This window comes from Agelaius phoeniceus, chromosome 3, assembly GCF_051311805.1.
Source record: "Agelaius phoeniceus isolate bAgePho1 chromosome 3, bAgePho1.hap1, whole genome shotgun sequence".
Taxonomy (NCBI): domain Eukaryota; kingdom Metazoa; phylum Chordata; class Aves; order Passeriformes; family Icteridae; genus Agelaius; species Agelaius phoeniceus.
The window spans coordinates 49,889,965-49,910,323 of record NC_135267.1 but is presented as its reverse complement, the minus strand read 5'-3'; the positions used below and the strand labels follow the sequence as shown (position 1 = coordinate 49,910,323).

The following is a 20,359-nucleotide window of genomic DNA, read 5'->3' as shown; positions in this document are numbered from 1 at the left end:
TTAGCTTTAAGAAGCAACACTTACTGAATCACTAAATAAATACAGTAAACATCTGTAAAATAGGTTTTATTGGTTTCTGTATGGTATTTGGAGATTTAACATTCCATAATATTGCATACTACTTATATGTGTTCTGTTACAGTAATGGGCCTTTGGCCTGGACTTAAAGATGCACTATTACTATCTGAAGTTAATACAGGTAATTTAGATTTCTGACATTATATATGTAAGACATTGTGCCATAAGTAACTAGAATTTCTTATTCCAGATTTCAGTGAAATCCTGAGGTCACAGTTTAAGTCCACGTATCAATTTGCAGACCTTTTGCAAAAATCCTCAGCTGTACAATTTAATAAATTCAAACCTACTGAGAATTAACCACGGAGGAAAGACAATAGTGCATCTTTACTTGTTTTTAAAGACAGGCCCAACAATAAATAGTTTCCAGTTGCAAACTTGTTCTACAGCAAACATTTCTGTGCCAACATTATTACTATTTTCTGATTGCTGCTACGAACAGTGTGTAAAGCAAATACTAGAAAATTAAAAAGCTGTATGAACCAATCCTCAGACAAAAGTGCAATGATGAAAAAATTAGATATGATTCATTGTAACAAGAGTAGAGAACTAATAAAAAAATCTTATGCTCTGCATAGTTGCATAGATTAGCTGGTTAGTATTCACATTTAAGCAGAACAAATGGTACCCTTTTAATTAAACTCAAACCCCTGTATTTTTAAAAAGACTTTGTAACTGATGGGACACTTCACATTGCATATAAAATGCCAAACTTAGAGATTTTCATATCACAGTTTTGTTTCTCTCTCCATACTAGTTTAATCTCTTTAGATATCATCATAATCATGCCCCTACCTGCAAATGAGTACACCGGAGCTGACCTTAAGTCATAATCTCTGGTTTTATTTTGTTCATTTATGTGCTTCTAACAAAACATGATATAAACCCAGTGATAAAATAGGAGAGACCATCCTTTAAACGATTTTCACTAATATTTTTTAACAATATCAGGGTAAACCAAATGTTGAGTTTAAAAAAGATTTTCATCATCCTAAGTCCATCAATTTTAGTCCCCTTTCAAACTATTCCATTAAATGTATCAGAGGCATGAAATATAGTTTGTCTAAATGTGTAAAGTGCAGTCACTAACCGTCCACAAGATAGAATAATATATCCACACAACTGAAGACATTCTTTCAAAACAAATATAACACTTTAAATCTCCCCTCTTTTCTTAATTTTCAAGTCTTTCAATTAAGATTTTCATAGTTGAGATTTGGTTTAAATAAGAGAGGTTTATAAATGTAGTTTTACAGGGTTCTCCAAATAAAAAGCAGGCACAGCTGGTTGTTATCAAAACAAGGTTGTTAGAAACAAAGGAATACCCTGTTACCTGAATATTTCTCTTACGCTAGAACACTGAAATTCAGCATTTGCTAGTAACCTTGGTAGATTTCCATGATTGTTACCCTGTTCTTTAATAGATGGGCAGTGGGGAGATCATGGGAAAGAATGAGGGTTGGTGTATGAAAACCTAAAACTATGAGAGTAAAAAGGGCGTAAGTACAATCACCTAACATTATATGGAAATTTGGCAGCTGTACTCAATATTATCACACTATTCAAAACTGTTGTATGCTGTACAAATCTAGGTTTAAAGTGTCATTTGCTAAAATATCTCATTATTCAGAGTTCATAAAGTAACAGCACTCCTATATACACTTCTTACACTTCTATCTTCCACTAAAAAGACTTCAAAGGGAGGTTGCTTCCCTCCCAGTTATATCTTAGTCAAAACTGACCATTAATTTAGAAAATCCACTTCAAGTCCCACATTCAATTACAATATAGAATATATTGCTGTAACATCAAAGTGAAACATCTTAGAATCTTAACTTGCATGTAAAAAAAATTCTAAATATAAAATGGTACTGTAAATGATACCACCTTTAACCTGTATTTTTCAGTGCATTAAAATATTATTTAGTGACAAGCACAGTGCCATGGGTAAGTGATTTGAAGTTAGAATTGCAGCCTTTTATGAAGCACGAAATGCTCTCATATGTCACAGATTTCACTTAACCCAGGAGTTTGATGTTAATACATTAATTACAGGTAATAAAAAATAGCATACTTCAGAGTTAACCCAAAGTATTAATTTCTCCAAATGAGATATACTACTAATACACCAGAAACACTACTTATATGCAAGTCAAAGCAGAGCATACATTTTTCTGTACTCAAAACTGTTAGCATAAATATTAGAATTCTGTATCTTTTAGTGTTTAACAGCAAACACTGTATATTGTAGAACCTAAATATTTAGATGACAGTAACTTCTAGTTAGTTTTGGTGTCCACATACTTAATGCTATTTACAGTACAACAAACTTTTCCTTCCACTGGTGTGATTAACTATTCATTTTTCACTGCAGTATTTCTATTGTCTTACCAAAAGCAAACCAAATTCATTAACCTAAGGAACAATTCAAGTGGCAGTAGCATACTTGGTCAAAAAACAACACCTACTGTCTAAACTTTTAAGAAGCTATTGTACTAAAAGGCAAACATTGCAATGTTTCTCAAACTAAAGTGGTGTTACCACATCTTGACAGAAGACAGCTCTACAACATCAGCTTGGTGATTGGTGCACATCACCCTTCTGTCAGTCCTAATTGCAGCTTTCTTGTGGTAACTGCAGCGGGTGCTTCCACTGCAAAGTACTGCAGTTGTGGCTGACTTGTAATGCCATTTAGCAGCTTTCATTACAGAGCCAACATCTAATGACCAGCAAGGTCTCTGCTGATTCCAATTTGAAAACCTCTGAAATAGTCCTCTTCCCACATAATTCAGAAAGAACTTTTTCATATATTCAATATTATATTAGGTAATTAGCATTATATATGTATATCTATTATGTCTTTAAATACATTTTATAAATAAATTCCAACAGTGTGTTGTAAAGTAAGTAATGCATAAAAGTTTCACAATTTAAATAAATATTTTTCACATTCCAATTCAGCTTCTTACAAGCTCATCTTTATTTCATGCCTTAGTTTTGAAGCAATGTTTCTGCTTCAATACAAGAGGTAGATTTGATAGAGACTGGGCAAGTCAAGCCTACTGCCAAAAATTCAACTGTCAGTAACTGTATTGCTGATATGAAGTTTGAGACTACATGAAAAATTCAGAACTACTACCTAAAATCCTACCAAGTCTTAGCTAAACAGTTCTTGTTAAATCACATTTAATGCTTTTAGACATGATTACTCACAGTTTTTTTCTGTACATAAGAGATAATGAAGAAAACAAATACAAAACAGAGAACAGTTGTCCCTAACACAATATATAAAAGTGCATGAGCTGTTTCTTCATCTATTTCTGTAAAACATATTCTGCTTTTCCTCTAACTTTGGCCATAAAGAAAAGACCTCTGAGAAAAAAAAAAACCCAAACCATACAAGTGTTTAAATTTTATGCTTATATTCACTTCAGTAGTTTAGAGCTGAAACCCCTCCATTGGAGCCTCCTGCTGTTGAAACACAAACTGCTGCTGACTTTCATCCACCTGAGGTGCAATACTAGAGTCCTCTTCTTCGACACCAAAATAATGTTCTATGAGTTCAAAAGCCTTTTGGTAGATCTCTTGGTTTTCATGCCTCTGTAGAAATTCAATTTTATCAAGTCCTAAATTCAAAACAGAAAATTTTCAAAAATATAGTTGCTTAAATTAATGATTAATTCAAATGGAAAAAAGCTTATAGTATAACAGTACTTCTTAAAACAAAAGATGCAATCCCAAGTCACCTCAATTAATTTGCTATCACTAGTTCTTAATATCCTAACCAATGTATTTCTAGTCTTCATTTTCTGCTGTCCAAACTCATTTTAAAACTAAGCTAGAAGCATTTCAATTAAACAAATATCCCAATTTCTGTTCTTCTACTCTTAAGTCTCCCCCAAGTCTAAATTCTATCTCCACTCATGGAGCAGTCACTAGACACAGTCCGGTATCTTTTTTTGAATTAATTGTAAGATTTAAAGATTCTACCTTTTGGAAAGCTTATCATTTTGCAAGTAGAGGACATAATTCAGCAAAAGGAGCAGAGGTTAAGTGCTAGGCAGTTAGTTAGATTAATATAAAATTTCTGTTTAGCTCTTTAAGGTAATGTAGTTTCCACTTAGGTTGGATTAGAAAGAGCTCAAATGAACCCTTCTGGTGACTGCAGAGGCCAAAGCAATGATGGTGATATAATCAGCTGTTTTCCTTACTTGAACTTATACTCTACATCTTCAGCAGCCTATGCTTAAGTGCTAAAGAAAAGAAAAGAACCTAAAGAGTCAATACTTAAAATTATGAATGGACAGAAAATCTATAATACAATAAATTCCATTAAAGTCTTCAGTACTTACTCCTCTTATGCATTTAATTGTTAAGTTCTGCAAGCATGCATTTGATTTAAAAAAGTGAACTCAGTAACAGGGAATTCAGATGTAAAGACAGCTTTACAGTAAAGTTAATACCACCTAATCAGATGCAATGTGGTCAATTAGAACAACAGTTCTATTAGTTACTAGCAGTTTCTGAAATATAAATGTCTGACAATTTTGTCAGAGCTACAAAAAAGGCAATTCTCCAAAAAGTATGCCAGTTTCATTATAAGCCAATTGTAAAAGAATCCAGTCATGAGATTCCACAAATTAGAATGCATTTATATAGAGGTTTAATTCAAGAACTTTTATAAGAGACTAAACAAAATACTTGCAAAAGTAAAAACTTACTTTGTTTTATGACCTGAAGTTGATTTTGCTGTTATTGATATTTACTATATTAAAAAGCAGTCCAACTTTAGTATCAATTAAATAAACCCTGATCTTACATCCCTGCTGGTAATGAAACTGTATCAGACAGGACTATGTATCAAAAACTGTATTTAGGAATGGCTGATAAATGTATGCAAAGCATGGTTCCAATAGACTGGGATACCTGGGTTAAACCCTTCTGAGAATGCTTCTCTAGAGGGACATTTAAACTGTCCGCAGACAAACACCCAGATGTTTTCTGCATTTAACCACTTTCCCCTAAATGTAACACTACTTACTTTGTGATACTTTATGTCTACTTCTGCTTGGAGTAATTCTTGTATTAAAACTTACCTGCAAATTTCAAAATGACTAACAGTGGTCTTGTTTTCACAGCCTGGAATAAGGAAGTTCATGTATGCAGTTTTACAAGAAGTGTGTTCTTACCATAGGCTTCCTCTATGAGGGCACAGTAAGGATTAACGCCGATTCCATTTTGCTTTGACTCTTGTTCTCCGAGACGCAGAATATTTTCAAGTCCATTTAAAGCCACCTGTACTATTTTTGAATCCATCACAGTCAGGAGGTCACAAAGAGGCTTGGTACAACCTAGTGCTACCAAATACCTTTATAACAGAAACAAAACAGAGGAAGGGGAAAAGAACTGATAATCCAGAACGTTTATTCTGACATAGCAGTCTACTGCTATAAATACTTACTTTTGCTAAAAAAAGTGGCTGAAACAACAGAATTTCTAAAACATGCAAGAATACAAAGAGAAACTTAGCCCAAAATGAAATAAATATTACAACTTATCTTAATAAAACAACATGAATGTGTGTATTCCTAATTGAAGTGTGAAATCTGTAGTCTTTTAAAATTCTTTTTACTACAGTCTTCAGGTGGGCTTAATTTAATATAAAAGAAAAAAAATTTATCATGAATTTCTTTTCTCAGGCAGTTGAAATTTTTTAGTGGTAAAAATATCAAGTAAACACATTAGATACATGTAAGAACACTGGGCACTGTTCTGTGCTAACACAGTCCACACTAGCAGTCCATTAAGATTTTGGCATCACCTACTATAAAGAGAAGGATGTAACTGTAAATACAAGGACAAAAATATTGGGATTCTGAGTACCCACTCCTTTTCACAATTTTGAAAAAAAATTGTGTATAAACTTTCACAAGTCATAACCTGTGTCTCTGCTTCTCTAGCATGTAAGTAAAATGATGACAGCAATGTTTGCCTAAATACAGTTTAATTCAGTTTAATTTAATTCAGTTTAATTTAAAACTATCCTGCAGTTAGGCAGAAGTACCCTGAGGACATTAGGAGGACTAAAACTTCATGACACTAGTAATATAAATGTATTTTTGATGAAGAGCCAGCCATTGCTATGGTATTATATGCATATCTACCATTTGAAGATCCTGAATTAAAATTTATTTTTAAAATGCTGGATTTTGAAATGTTACATTATAAGCAATTAAAAGAGATTCAAAAAACCAAGATACTTTGTTATCCCAGTTATCCCTCTGATAACACTTAGTGGTTATAAGAAAATCAGGATTAGTTACATTATAAATAAGAACATACTTCTTGCAACAGATCTCCCAAATATGCTGGAAAAGTTGTCACATCACTTTCAGTTCTGGCTTTCATATAATACAGTAACTTTTAAATCAAATTATCAGCTAATGATTCAAAGTGATCATTATTCTACAGTATTCAGATAAACCAGAGAGTATTTTATTCTATCTTTGCAGCACATAAATAGCTACTGACAATAAAAGTTTAATCAAACTCATTTCTAAGCAAGTTTAGATACCGGCCTTAAAATAATGGTGATAGTGAAGTTAAAATACATGAAGAAACAACTAAAATCCCTGAAGTCTGTCCCCAAATGTACAATCCCACTGCACAAGCTTTCTAAAGAACCCCCCCCAGTTTTCCATTTTCAAACACTGAAACTGTTCATCACTATTCCAATTGTGTTTGACAATGTAATATCCGCTGTAGAAGATAAGCCTGTTGCACCCTTTAGGTGCAACACCCCTGAAAAAAAGTAGTAATTATTTATTAAGTTTGTTGCATGTACTTCTTGATTTTTCTGAATTTCTACATTTTCAAGTTGGATTTTCAAGGAAATCAGGCTATGTTTAGGATTTTGTTGCTATGACTGTCAAGATTCAAATGCAGAAATCCATATGCCCTATAGAAGATCCTTAAGCAGAAAAAATAGTAACACACACAAACTCACCTGATCTGTTCAGGGGTTCCTCCTGACGTTGCATTAGTTATGGCCCACGCTGCCTCTTTTCTGGTGCGAAATTCAGCTTTTTGGAGAATTTCAATCAATATTGGAAAAATATTTGCATCTATAACAGCCTAAGAGATGAAATGGTAACAATTTACAACCATTTATAAAGATTTCAGAACACTTACAGCCTTAAGTACAAGAATCAGTGATGCCTGCTGATATTAAAGCAAAGAATATTTTGTTTAGATGATGCCATACAAACTATAAATGCTAAAGTGAAGTTCAGAACTATTCCAACATTGCACAGCAGTGGCCATCAGAAAACCTTTGGTTTTTTATTTCTCTGTCTCTGGTGGGCAGAGCCCAGCTTACTGGATTGGCCCATTTAAAAATCATACAACACATGCTGAGTTTTTGAACTGAAGATCAAGCCTCGGAACAAAATTTTTAATTTTACGGAGGTCCTGTGGACTCCATTGAGAGACCATGTCTGTAATTGGAGACTTTATTACATGTTTTAAGTTACATCAGGAAGTGACATTTTCTTCTCTGATTGAAGCAGAAGGGAAAAAATAATTTTGGAATACGTATTCTGATTCAGGATTCTCATTTTTATTGATCAGAACCTTCTTTCAGATAGCCCCAGTCACCTGGAACAATACTCAGGATGCAGTAGTTTCCACAAAAGTACAACTCAGTGCTAGTGACATCATGTCGGGCTTTTATCCAAGCAAAATATTCACCATTTATAAACTAATTCACTTTTCACTGGACAAATTTGTAGTAGAAATTGTGACAGCTATTTCTATTTAAAATAATATCTCAAAGTTTGGAAGAAACAATTTAGGTTAGGTAAAATTATAGACAGTTAGGACTAAAACAAATAATACAGAGTCAGTGCACTATCCATTTACATCTTGTGCAGGAAAATCAAGTAGTAAAATGAAAACAAAACCAACCAAGTAACAAATTCCCAGGCTTTACCTGAATCTGAGCTCTGTTTCCTGCAGTTATATTAGAAACAGTCCAGCATGCTTCTTTTCTGATAGATTCCTTGGGACTACTAAGCAAGTGCAAGAGACACGGTAATGCAGAGCAGTTTAGAATCACCTAAAATAATTTAAAAATTGAAAACTGGGTTGTACTATATATAGCCTTGTGCAATATACATATATATATATATATAAATATAAAAGCATTTTACAGAGGACTTCAAAAGATCTTGCAACACATTTAGATTATACGAAGTGCCATATCCTGCAAAATTAAAGTGTTCAATGCTGTAGTGTGTGATCAGACAATCCAGCAATTTGAAAGAATCTGCCTTCAATTAAATTCAGACCAAAAGACCGACAATAGCAAAACTAAGTAAGGCTACTTAAGGCTAAAATATGAGTAAGTCAAAATGACTGACAAATGCACATCTAATTTGTATAGTTATTTGTTAATTTTTTAAGAGATAAGGTTTTTCATTTAATTCCTTAGCAAAATCTTTTTTTCTAGGGCTCACAAATTATGCAGGTAACATTTTTCCTTATGTTCTGTTTACACTAGTACTGCCAGCCTTTTAGAGACAATTATTTTTAAAGTAGGACCTGTCATCCTATTTCCTGCATTACTTCAAAATCAATGCCATTGTCTAAAATTAATAAAATAGATCTTTAGAATAAATTACATCAGTAAGACTATCACATACAAATTCATGGACAAATTAAGTATAAGCATAGCTTAGAAGTGAAAACCTTGATTGCTTTAATACTTGAAAAAGGGGAGCCATAATAAGTAACTGAACCCCCTAAAAGGAAGGGAAAAAATCCAAAAAACAAAAAAAGGAACAGTCAAAGTACCATACAGAAACGAAGCAATCCTTTATACACAATGCTGTAAAAAAAAAAAAAAGTTCATTCTTTTATTAACTTGATGCTTAAAATAGCTTAAACTATCAAATCAACAACACAGATTTCTAGAAAGCCTCTTTCAGTGACATATGCAGATACCTGTACTGGACATGTATTTTGTTAAAGTTTTCACAAAATTCTGTCATGCCAAATAACTTTTCTTAAATCAACTAGTCTTACCTGTGTTTGGATATCATCCCCAGTAACAATATTTCCAACTGCTCTTAATGCAGGGGATACCACCTTGTAATCATTATGCCTGGAGACAAATATTATATTGCTTGATATTACCAAGTGTTAAAACAATAATTTTGCATTTTCAGCAAACAAGGGTTTACTTCAGATGCTAAGTATTTAGTTATCAAAAACACTGTATTACTAATTGCACTTTCCCTGTTTAGCCAAATTTGACTACTACAACCCCACAACTGAATTGTTGATTCAAAGACTGAGCACCTCTATGGAACAACACAACTTAGAGCAATCTGCTCAGCAGATCCATTTCACTAAGCTCAAGTATTATTAAATACGATACTGGAACATGTGTCATTCAACAGCAACAGAAACAGAGGGGGTGTTATGAGGTGTATACTGAAGTTTACTGTGTTTTGTAAGCAAAATTACCCCTTTTGTGAGTCAATAATCCTATAAGCCAGCACATGAAGTCCATTTTCAGCTGCCTGATGTGTGGGGGAAAGAAATTACACAGTTGTCCTAGAGCTTCTATGGAAGAGAAAGCAATCTTCCCCTGTGCTGGGAACTACTATCCCAGACCTACTCTGCAGTCCCATGTGAACAGAGGGACTTAGTCTCCCTTTCCAGGAAAATAATGAACCATAACCCAAATATACTGGAACAGTTTAAAAATGGCTCTAGCCAGCCTCTGGACTTCACTGAGTACAAGAACTGTCTGTAAAGCAATTATACATCCTAGAAAGGAAAGTACAACAGTGAAATAAAAAAAAAAAAAGAAAAATTAATTTACAATTCAACATTGGTCTTCAGTCTTTGCCCTTCTATTCCTTCATGTATATGAATTCCCTCATTAAATTTTAAGGAATATAAGGAAATACTTTGGAGAAAATTTTTTTCACTGTCAATGTCAGGAATAATTGCAAGAGCCAAGTAAGCTAGCAAGCAGCTTAAAAGATTTCAGACTGAATTCATGTTCATCACTTTCCATAAAAGTAAATTATGACATCAGGTGAGAAAACACAGCTTAATTTTAACATTAACAGTACTATAAGACATTTATTTGGTGAGAAGAAGACTTACATAAGCAGCTCTACCAATCTTCGACACACTCCAGAATCAATAACAGCCTGAATTTTATCATTGGGACCATCTGAAAGGTAAGAGAGGGCCCAGCAAGCATCTGCTAATACATCCGGGTCACTGCTAAACAACAGTCTTGATAAAACATTTAAGCAAGGGGCAACCTAGGTTAAAGAAAAATATTGCATAAAATTAGGTGTTCCATACTTTTCAAGTTTCAGAGAACACTCTGCAAAGGCATAAATGTGCAAAACCATTTACTGCTCAGGTACACAAGGTCATTAATGAATGAGGACCCAGGTGGAACACTTTCTAATTAAACCAGATATCCAATTCAAAACAGCAAATTGGATAAATTCTGATTCACAGCCTATTTATTGAGAGGTACTGTATTAAGTATATAATTGTTCAGCTTAAATAAAAAATCATCTGCTTTTACAGGAATTGCGGATGCTTTTTAATCATTCACGGAGCAGAATCTCTAAGTAATAAAAGTTTGGGTTTGTTTTTTTTTTTTTTTGCTGGCTTTGCAGAAGTACTGGCAGTTATTTGTAATAACCAACCTAGAGTAACTCACACAGCACCCAACATTCACTGTACTGGTGAAACAAACAATGTCTCATTTCAGTTCTCACTGCCACTGTACCCTCAGGCCTTCATCCCTGTAACTTCTGCGCAGAGCCAAATGAACTATACCATCTTAGCACCATTTGGAACCTGACAGGTGTCTGCTGCACAGCCTGGGAATTACATATTCTTTGTAGAACTTGATTCTTTACCCTACATGGGTTATGCAAATTCAGTCTCTATTATGTGTCCAACTGCTGCTATGGAAAAGGGCAAAAAGCAGAAGACTTAGTCTTATTAGCAGCTGCCTATAGGGCATCCTTTTCCTGTGAGGTTTTGTATTCAGGCAGCAAAAAATCTTTTTTTCACTACCAGAACAAAACACTAGTAAAGGACATAGGTTAGGCAGAGTCATTGTGAGCTGATCAGTTAACATAAGAAATCCCTTTTTGTTAATATTTCTTAAAAAATTAATAAGTAGCAATAAATACTAGTTAGTAATCACTAACTCATGAGGTAAAACTCTCTCTAGATTAACTTTAATGATCGTTTAAACTCAGTCTCTTCGACCAGAATATCCAGTGTTAATCATTTTTAAAGTCATTAACCTTACCAGAAATTAATTTCATATTGAAAAAAAGCTAGAAGTCCTACTAGTCTCTAGAGTCTTTACAGCCACATACTAGAGAAAAGAAAAAAAAGGGGAGAGCATACAGGCTCTCTCTGTCATCATAGTCTGATTTAACTGCATCTGACAGAGCAGGAAACTCACAATTTTATTCATGCAGCATGCACTCACAATTATAGAACAACAAAATAAAAATTGAGGAAGCTTCAACTATAACTCACATTCTCTACAACAGTTCTGGAGAAAATACAGTCCCACATGGTTAGTGCTGAATGTATAATTTGTCCATCACTTCACACCAGTGTATGACTATTTGCACCAGATTATAGTCTCAAGTTTTTAAGTGATATGATTTTATTGCTGATCAGTGCCAAAGTAGATGATTTTTCACAGATACAACAGATGGGCAAGACTGTGTGATGACATTAAAAACATAGAAAGTATGTCTATATTCAGATTCAAAGATTCTGTTTTATAAAATATTACAAACATAAATATTCTTTAGCTTTCTGATTTCTCAAAATTACTACTTTATTATACCTTACTGAAGTCTGGAGGTGGGTTCTTTCCTCTACAAAGATTTGAGAGTGCCCAGACTGCATTTCTAGTTGTTGTAAGACGATTCGAATTTGTTAACAATCTGTGCGAAACAACAATAAGAAAAAAATTAATTTATTTTTAAAATTTAGTTAATTTTCTGGGTATTGTTACCAAAAGAACATCACATAAGGAAGAGAAATTCTATTATTGATCACTAGTTTAAATTTATTTATCTTCATATCTTACATGCTGCAACTATTTTCTTAAAATCAACTGAATCTGAGATTATTTTGCATAATTTTGGGAGGTCTCGCTCCCAAATCACATACAAGCATATAAAGTAAGCAATTGCTTATATGAAAGATCATTCAACTAAACCTTTCTGAGGGTCTTTAGAAGGGGCTAGGAGACGCAATCCTGCATGAAATGAACTTTGATGTTTTCATTCAGAAAATGCATATAATAATAATAATAAAAATACTTCCATAAAAAGCTGAAACTTGAAAGTTCTTGTAAAAAAATTAACACATTACTTCTGCTTTTGCCAAATAGAACATGAAATATTCAACACCTGAAAAATCAGGTATATAACAAAATGTCTAAAATGTTAATTCTTTAAGCCCTTGGTGAAGGTAATCATGTTCTCCCCTGCTATTTTACAAATGTTTCATTTTATTACTTTAAGTGGTAATAAACTGAGTAACATTTGTCTTGTGCAAATTTTTCCCTGTGATAAAAATACAATGGTAAGCACTAGTAAATGCTGGAATGATATTCCTAGTGAAGATAAATCTTGTGGAATACAGCTCATGTAACAACTATTCTGTCAGCTCATCTCAGCAAGCAAATAGATAAATAGGAAGACTAGAGCTTGGAACTACTGAACAATAGCGGGGAAAACAGCCCATTGCCTAGGCAGATGGAAACGTACAAGAGGGAATCAAATTATGTCTCGCACCCCATACATTCAGAAATCTGACAACACCGAGTTGGCACAATACAGAAATTTCATACCTGTGAAGTAACACTTGCCTCCTTTTGAAAACATAGAAAAGCTTCCAGTCATGAACTAATTAAAGATATGCATGAAGCTCATGTAATCCAAAACATTAAATTGCTTCTTATTATGTTGTTATGATTCTCAAATTAGACAAAAAACTTTATTTAAAAAAAATTACTTATATTCTTTGCAAGTAAATTCTAAGCTGAAGTTTTCATTTATCAATACACATACAATATATTATAGTATAGTTTACAATACTTACTCTAAGAGAGGTGGCAATATTCCACAGTTCAAAACAAAGTCTCTGCATTCTGCATTATCACCAGCAATGTTCCCAAGAGCCCACACTGCCTTAAAAAGCAAAGCATCCAAGTAAATTTATACATACTTGCAAATCAACTTTTACAAATATTCTATATTTTTACAGCAAATATTACAGAATAGAAAAAAAATCCATGATGGGAAAAAATAGTGACAGTAAATTTTTATCTTCCTGCAGGCAGACCAAGTAGCTAGTAGGCAAATGGGGGTCAAAGCCTCTGTAACCCCACACACCCCAAAAGAGATATTCATAACTGAATTTTAAGTAGTTATAAAAACCCCTCAAGAAGACAGTTACCTGCTCCTGTACATCTTCATGTTCTGAACTAAGCAACTTAATAAAAATGGGAACAGCTCCAGTTTCAATTACAACTTTGGTGTGTAAGAAAGTTCCAGATGCTATGTTTGTCAAAGCCCAAGCTGCTTCAAACTGTTGAGGAACACAAACATAACCATGTTAAACCACTCAACAGTAAAACTTAGAATCATGACATGAAGTTTGACACAAGAGTTTCAGAGGTTCATTTTCCAAGTTTTTTTCCTTTCCATTGACATGCAGTTATTTTTATAGTACTCTACACACTAAAAAACTTGGCATTGACAAAATCTCTATTTAGTAAGAACTTCCATTAACTACATTATTTTTAGGTTTTGGCTTACAGAACTAAGAAAGATTTTGAGTCACTATTAACTAGTACAGATACCTTTTATTTACTCAATACTAAGTTAATTCTTCTAGAACAAATGTCCAAAAGGCCTAAGTGCTACTCCAACGGAGGAGTAGACAGAACTAGTTACTCCTACCACTAATTAGATATTTTATCAAAGATTTTCTAAAAGGATTTTAAACAAGCCTGTCAGTTTCCTGTATTTTTTCCTAAGATTTTAGCTGAAAAGTACTACAATATATTAAACACTTAGTAAGACAGATTCTGCTCACATATCATTGCTGATAATCTTAATATACCGCTCTGTAAATCCACTTGAACACCTTTTGCTTTCAACACCCAAGTTTTTGTCCAGCTGAATACATGACCCTAAAGACTACTATGAAATTCACAAAGTCAAGTCACATTTTTAGCAGCAATAATGAAAACATATGGCTTCAGTGGTGAAAAATAATTATATTTGGTTATTCAAAACCCCCACCAAACAAAACAACATGCGCCTTCCAAAGCTCTTTTGGAAGGTTTCTAATCCCATTTGAAACTCCCAATCAGTACAAGCTGAACTCACTTGTAGAGTGTAATTTTCACTTCTCTCTAGAAATTTCACAAATCTCTGTACTACTCCCGGTTTTTGAATGACTTCATCTATAGGTGGATTAGGCTCTAGGGAATAAAAATAAACATATTTGTGTTAAAAGACCAAATAAGTTCCTTTTTCAGTATGACAAAAAACATGAATATGATTTGTAGATCTTATCAAAATTTCATTCAATCCTTTTCTTTCCAAAAGGAGTTACAAACTTTTCACCTGCAGAATATTCTCTATGAAGTGGTACAATGTAGTAAACACCCTGTTACATATAATAACAGTAACACATACTTTTACCATTTGCATGTTAGTAACATCACAAAACACTCTTCCTTCAAGCTGAACAACACTTCAGGTTGGTGGAAGAGCAATTATGGTTACTGGATGCTATTTTAAAAGACCAAGCACACCCTTACCTATCATGCTGTAAGCATACCAGCATCACCTTAAGACTGCATGTTTTACAGCCCCAACAAAAACAAGTTACAACTCTTCTTTGCCAGCCATGTAATTTTTTTTCCCCCATGAGGAGAGAATGGGAGGAGAAGCTGAATCACTGCAACAATTATTCTAAATATGTTAGTGTGCAGTTAAGTTACTGCCCTGGACACCTCAATCAAAAACATCCTTGTTTTTTACTTTGAAAGACTTAACATTGAAATAATGAAGATTTCTGTATTTAGCCATTAGGTCAGAAGAGATTTGGCACAGTTTATAAACAGAACTACAAATTTCTGCAAGATGTATTTCAAAATAAAACATAACTAAATGTTAACTGACTCTAAGTATAATTCATAATAACACAAAAGGAAGCAACTAGAAAAAACAGGCAATGTTTACCTACCTTTAGAGAGCAATTTTCTGAATTTCTGAGTTGCTGTGAGTTGCTGATCAGGATCATCTGAAAAAATCATCTGTACCATATCTACAGTAATAACTTCTTCCTAAAAATGAAAGGAAGATTTCTTATAGTGTAGTACTACACACACTAATAGATAGCATTCTAAACACACTCTGAAGTATTTACCTCTGGAATAGGAACAGTAGAGCTGACATCAGGATCCTGAATTGGGCTTTCTACCATGGATTCTTCATTTCCCGGGAGAGACACGTTTCTGCGTTTAAACAGCTGAACAAAGGGGACATTTTTGGGAGATGTTAGGAGTAACCAAAGTGTGGGTACAGATGACATACACTTGAAGAAATGCTTTCGCCAATACCAGTCAAAGAATTTTACCTACTCACCTTCCTATTCACCCATGCGAGGGAAATTTTATACAAAAATTTAGAGAACATAAGGGAGAAAAACTATCATATCTGTATCTTGAGAAACTGCACAGCAACACTTCAGGTAGACATTCAGAATAGATTCTTACTAGTTATAAAGATCCATAATATTTTCCACAAGAAAAAGAAGATACAGATCTTTTTGCTTTTAGTCTTTTATCCCTTATAATTACCATGCATTTTAAACAAGAAATAGTATTCTACAAGCTACTTTCCCCTTCCTTAGTTCTTAGGCTAAAATCACCAACACAGAGGCAATGTTTGTGTTTCAGCACACTGCATTCCGCCCTTCTACAGAAGACTACAAAGCAGCATCTGTATTTTATACCCAGCTGGGGAAAGATTAAACTAGAAAGATAATTTTCATATAGAAGAGAAAAAAATAGTGTAGCTTCAAGGTGAACTTCTGAACCATGCAACATTAAACATTCACTATGTCCAAAAACTGCTTTACAATTAGCTGCACACACTTTCTATGCTCAGAATACATACCAGCACTGTAGTATTTAATAAAATATATGCAATGAGTGCCTCTTCATTTTCTGGCATATAAGCAAAACATTCACATTGACCTGTTCTCTTCTAGAAACCAAACCTAAATTTTTATCTTTTTTCCAGTACTATACTTACAACAAGTGTAACCAACAAATTTAAGAATATTTACATTTCTGCCTTTAGAAAGAAATGATAGGCTCTCAGGCCATTGACTAAGATTTTACCTGTAAGCATAATAATGAAACCACCTATAAATCCTGACATTTTGTCCCTCTAGGTATCTACAGACCTAGGCTTCTGCTGTTCTACATGTCCAAAACTGCAGAACAACTCCATGTTTACATCCAGCTCTATTTCAACAGGAACCTAAACCAAGGCATTCTCTCCCCTGTTTGATGAACTTATGGGTTGGGTGTAATTCTGGACACAAGGCAACTAGAGAATACTGAGTACAAGTGAGGCTTAATTCCATTTAAACCCACAAAGGAACAAGAAACAATATTGCACTTTTGGAAGACCAGCCATTCTTTCTCAACACTCAACAAGGACACAGAAGCTCTTGGTTGAAAAGTATAAACTTGGTTGGTCTTTCTACCAGTCACAATTTCTTCTGGAGCACAAGCAGTCTCATCTCCCTGCATAAACTCATTCTCAGGTCAAGAAGAGCTGAAAAACACCAGTCCAACAAACTAAGATCAAGCAGACCATAACAGTAGTCTCATAGTTACTAACAGTCAGCATGGGAGAGGAAACACCCATTATTTTCATAATTTATCTAGGGAGTATTTACTACAAAATATGTAAACAAAACTTTCAGCAGGAACTGCAATGCATTACCCATTCAGAGATAAGTGCTCTAGTACCACACCACTTCTGACTCTTACTGCTCTGGCCCAAATAATTGAAATTCTTTTTCCATGCACCACTTTCCCAGTAGAAGGGTAAGCATTCCACCTCACAGGAGATTGTAGACCAGAGCTTGGGACACTCTCCAGGTTGTGGGAGACAAAGTCATCCACTTTAGACCAAACAGAAAAACAAACTACCTTCCTTATCTTCCTGAAGCTACTAAACATTCTGTGAAGAGGAACTATGACAAACTATTAAACAATACAATGTTCCATGCACTCTGATCACTAAAAATTCAATGAGAACAGAAGTTTGTGTAATAGTTCAGAGACACTAACTGGTAGCCACTTTATTAAGCTGGTGCAGAAGAGCTCTTAGGCAATTTGAAGCATGGTATCAAAGATGAAAATAATCTTCTCCCTTCACGCACCAAATTTGACTCCAGCTCTAGCAAAGAATGCAAGGCTTCAAATTCTTACTGGAAATATGAGTGTTCTTTTGGTCTAGTCTCACATGTATAAACCTAGACTATGGACTGATGTTAAAAGTCACAGCTCTCTCCTCTGTGTGCCCTAGTTACTCAAAAGAGCTTCTATTCATCTTTTTATTATTCTACTGAGAGGTGCCCTGGTGCTTCCCACAAATGCAAAGAAAACAGACATTCAACCTGGCATTCCTGGATTCCATTCCAGAGGATGAGTGTGTTCAAGTCCTTTCAGGCCCCTGAATATAGCTCCACAGGGACTGAACAGTGAACAGCTCCCCAAGATGCTTACCTGCTCTTCTCTTTTCTGTTTCCGAAGCTGGATTCCTTCCTCCTCTCTTCTCCTGCGCATTTCTTGGGGATTAAGTGCATTATTCTTGTAGCTTTTCATTCTGAAGTTATCTTTACCTGGGCTCGCCATGTTGTCTATTGAAAAAATACAAAATTACTTCAAAAGGTCACACCTGCCATCTCTTGTACAATGAAAATATCTACAGCAGTCACTATATATTCCTGCATCTGTTTGCAATATCGAGTTCATCAACAAAAATCTTTAATGCGGAAACCACAGAAAACCTAGGCCTAGATAGGAATTTCCAAACTGCAGATTAAACTACAGTTCAAGTCCAGAATCAGATAGAGCATTAAAGGACATAAGCTACTGTAAAAAGAAACTATGCATCTTACAAGCCAACTGAAAAACAAAAAGCTGCTAGAAAGACATTATGCTGCTAGATTTTGATTCTGTCAGCAAGCAAGCAAAAAAACTTCCTTCCTCCTCTCATAAAGATGACATTGAATGTATCACAAATAAACACAAACCCAAGAAGAAAACCTGCAGTAATTACTGCTTCATTTAATACCTTATGGCATTGTTTCTTTACTTTCATTATCTCACAAACATAACAGGATCTAAGGGCTATGCTTTTCCTTCTAAACTGTGTGCAGGAAAGTAATTTAAGGGTCAGTAACACACAGACAAGCATACTCTTTTTCATTTTAAACTAAGAAAATTATTGTCTCACTCCAATTACCAGTTCTTTTAATGGATTTAGAAGATTAGAATCTAACTGTCATTTCAGGTGTATCAGCTGTGGAAAGATAAAAGTGACAGTTCACCATTCTGTCACCAGAACGATCAAACAGAGTGGAAAAGGTTGCTAATAGCACGGTGCCTTTTTATAAAGATAGAACTGAAGCCTTCATCTGAGAAACAACTGTTAAAAACGGGACTCTACACAAACTATCACTCCTCTGGAATTCTACAAGGAGAAAACATGTAAACTACAGCTCCTGAGCTATGCACAATTCTCTGGCAACTTCCATGCTGAGACAATTTGTTTTGGGGTTTTTGTTTGGGTTTTTTTTTTTTTATGATCAGTACCAAGGACGACTAAGCCATAAACACAAGCTATGAGAGGAAAACAGACTGCAGACTTAGGCTGATATCAAGGCACCACCGCAAGGACTCAGCAGCCTGTTTCACCCAAGTATCTGCTTCACAAGAACCTAAGTAAACTACTGACATCTCTGCACAAGGCTAAGTGTGCCACTGTCTAAGGAAAATTTCTAGCAACAGTCATGTAACTTTATTTTCCCAACAATGCCACTGGATTATCTAGCCCTAGAACACCATCCCTTTCTTAATCATTCATGCCTTGCTAGTTTAGTTGTGCCAGTGAAACTGTCAGGCCGAGAAATGGACTGAACAAGAGAAATGCACGTTCAAAGTAACCCGGTCACCACTTCTCTGAAAAGTTACAGAAGGTCAACTGGAAGGAAGGTCCCATCGAAACTGGTTTTAAAAAGAAAAACTGAGAAATTTATAGCTTCCATCCTACCACAAGGCTTTGAATATAGACATCATAAAGGCAAGAAGACTGGCAGTCCCTGGTTTCACACTGTCTGCATCTAGATCCACGCGAGTCTTCACTTCTGTGCTACAAAACTACACCCGCTTTAACATTAAATCCCTCCACCCACCACATCCTGCATTGCACCCACTTGTTGTGCATAGCCTAACACCTATCATGCCACTTTTTTTTTTTTTTTTCCCTCCTTCTTGCCTACCTGGGGTTCACTAAACACGGCGGCTCGCTGTCCCTCCGCCCCCTCGCCGGCCGGACGCTGCCCACAGGTTTCGCACCGGCCAAGTCCGAGACAGCCAGGACCGACTGACCTGTCAGCCTGACAGGCCGGACACCCACCCACCCACCCAGGCTACATACTGCGAGGAGAGGCGCTCTTCATCCCGTCCCCAGCAGAAAGGGTGGAAAGCCCCCTCCACCAGCAGCAAGGCAGGGAAGGGGCGGGACGGCAGAGCCATCTTTCCTGAGGAAGCGGACACCCCATCCCAGCCCCGACAGAGCTGCCATGCGGGCAGCGCCGCCGGAGCCAGCGGCAGACCGGCCTGCACCCGGCACCCCGTCCCCCAAGCGTTGCAGCCTCTGCTGCCCCTACCCGCCGGCTCTCAGCGCCTTTCGCTCCTTACCCATCGCGGCGGACACGCCCGGCGCCCGGCGCCGTGCAAACACGAGCTCGCCGCTCCGGAGCGCTCCGCACCGGCAGCACACACCGATGCAAGATGGCGGACGCCGCCCCGCCGCGCGCCGCACTGGTCGGGGGGGCGGGGCCCGCCGCTCCCAGCAGCCTCTGCGCGGCTCGCGCCCGC

The 20,359-nt window shown here is 35.7% G+C and overlaps 1 protein-coding gene across 1 annotated transcript; it reads right to left on the bottom strand.

Annotated features, from left to right (window-relative positions):
- Positions 1-51: 51 nt before the first annotated feature.
- On the bottom strand, positions 52-20,338 carry KPNA5 (karyopherin subunit alpha 5). Its single transcript, XM_054628810.2, has 14 exons — positions 20,180-20,338; positions 17,981-18,114; positions 15,601-15,702; positions 15,418-15,517; positions 14,553-14,647; positions 13,615-13,746; positions 13,258-13,346; positions 11,993-12,092; positions 10,258-10,421; positions 9,163-9,241; positions 8,069-8,194; positions 7,085-7,212; positions 5,268-5,446; positions 52-3,704 (listed from the first exon to the last, which is right to left on the bottom strand). The coding sequence occupies exons 1-14, from the start codon at positions 20,181-20,183 to the stop codon at positions 3,517-3,519; spliced, it is 1,620 nt and encodes a 539-aa protein (XP_054484785.1). The 5' UTR covers positions 20,184-20,338; the 3' UTR covers positions 52-3,516.
- Between the last annotated feature and the right edge of the window lie 21 nt (positions 20,339-20,359).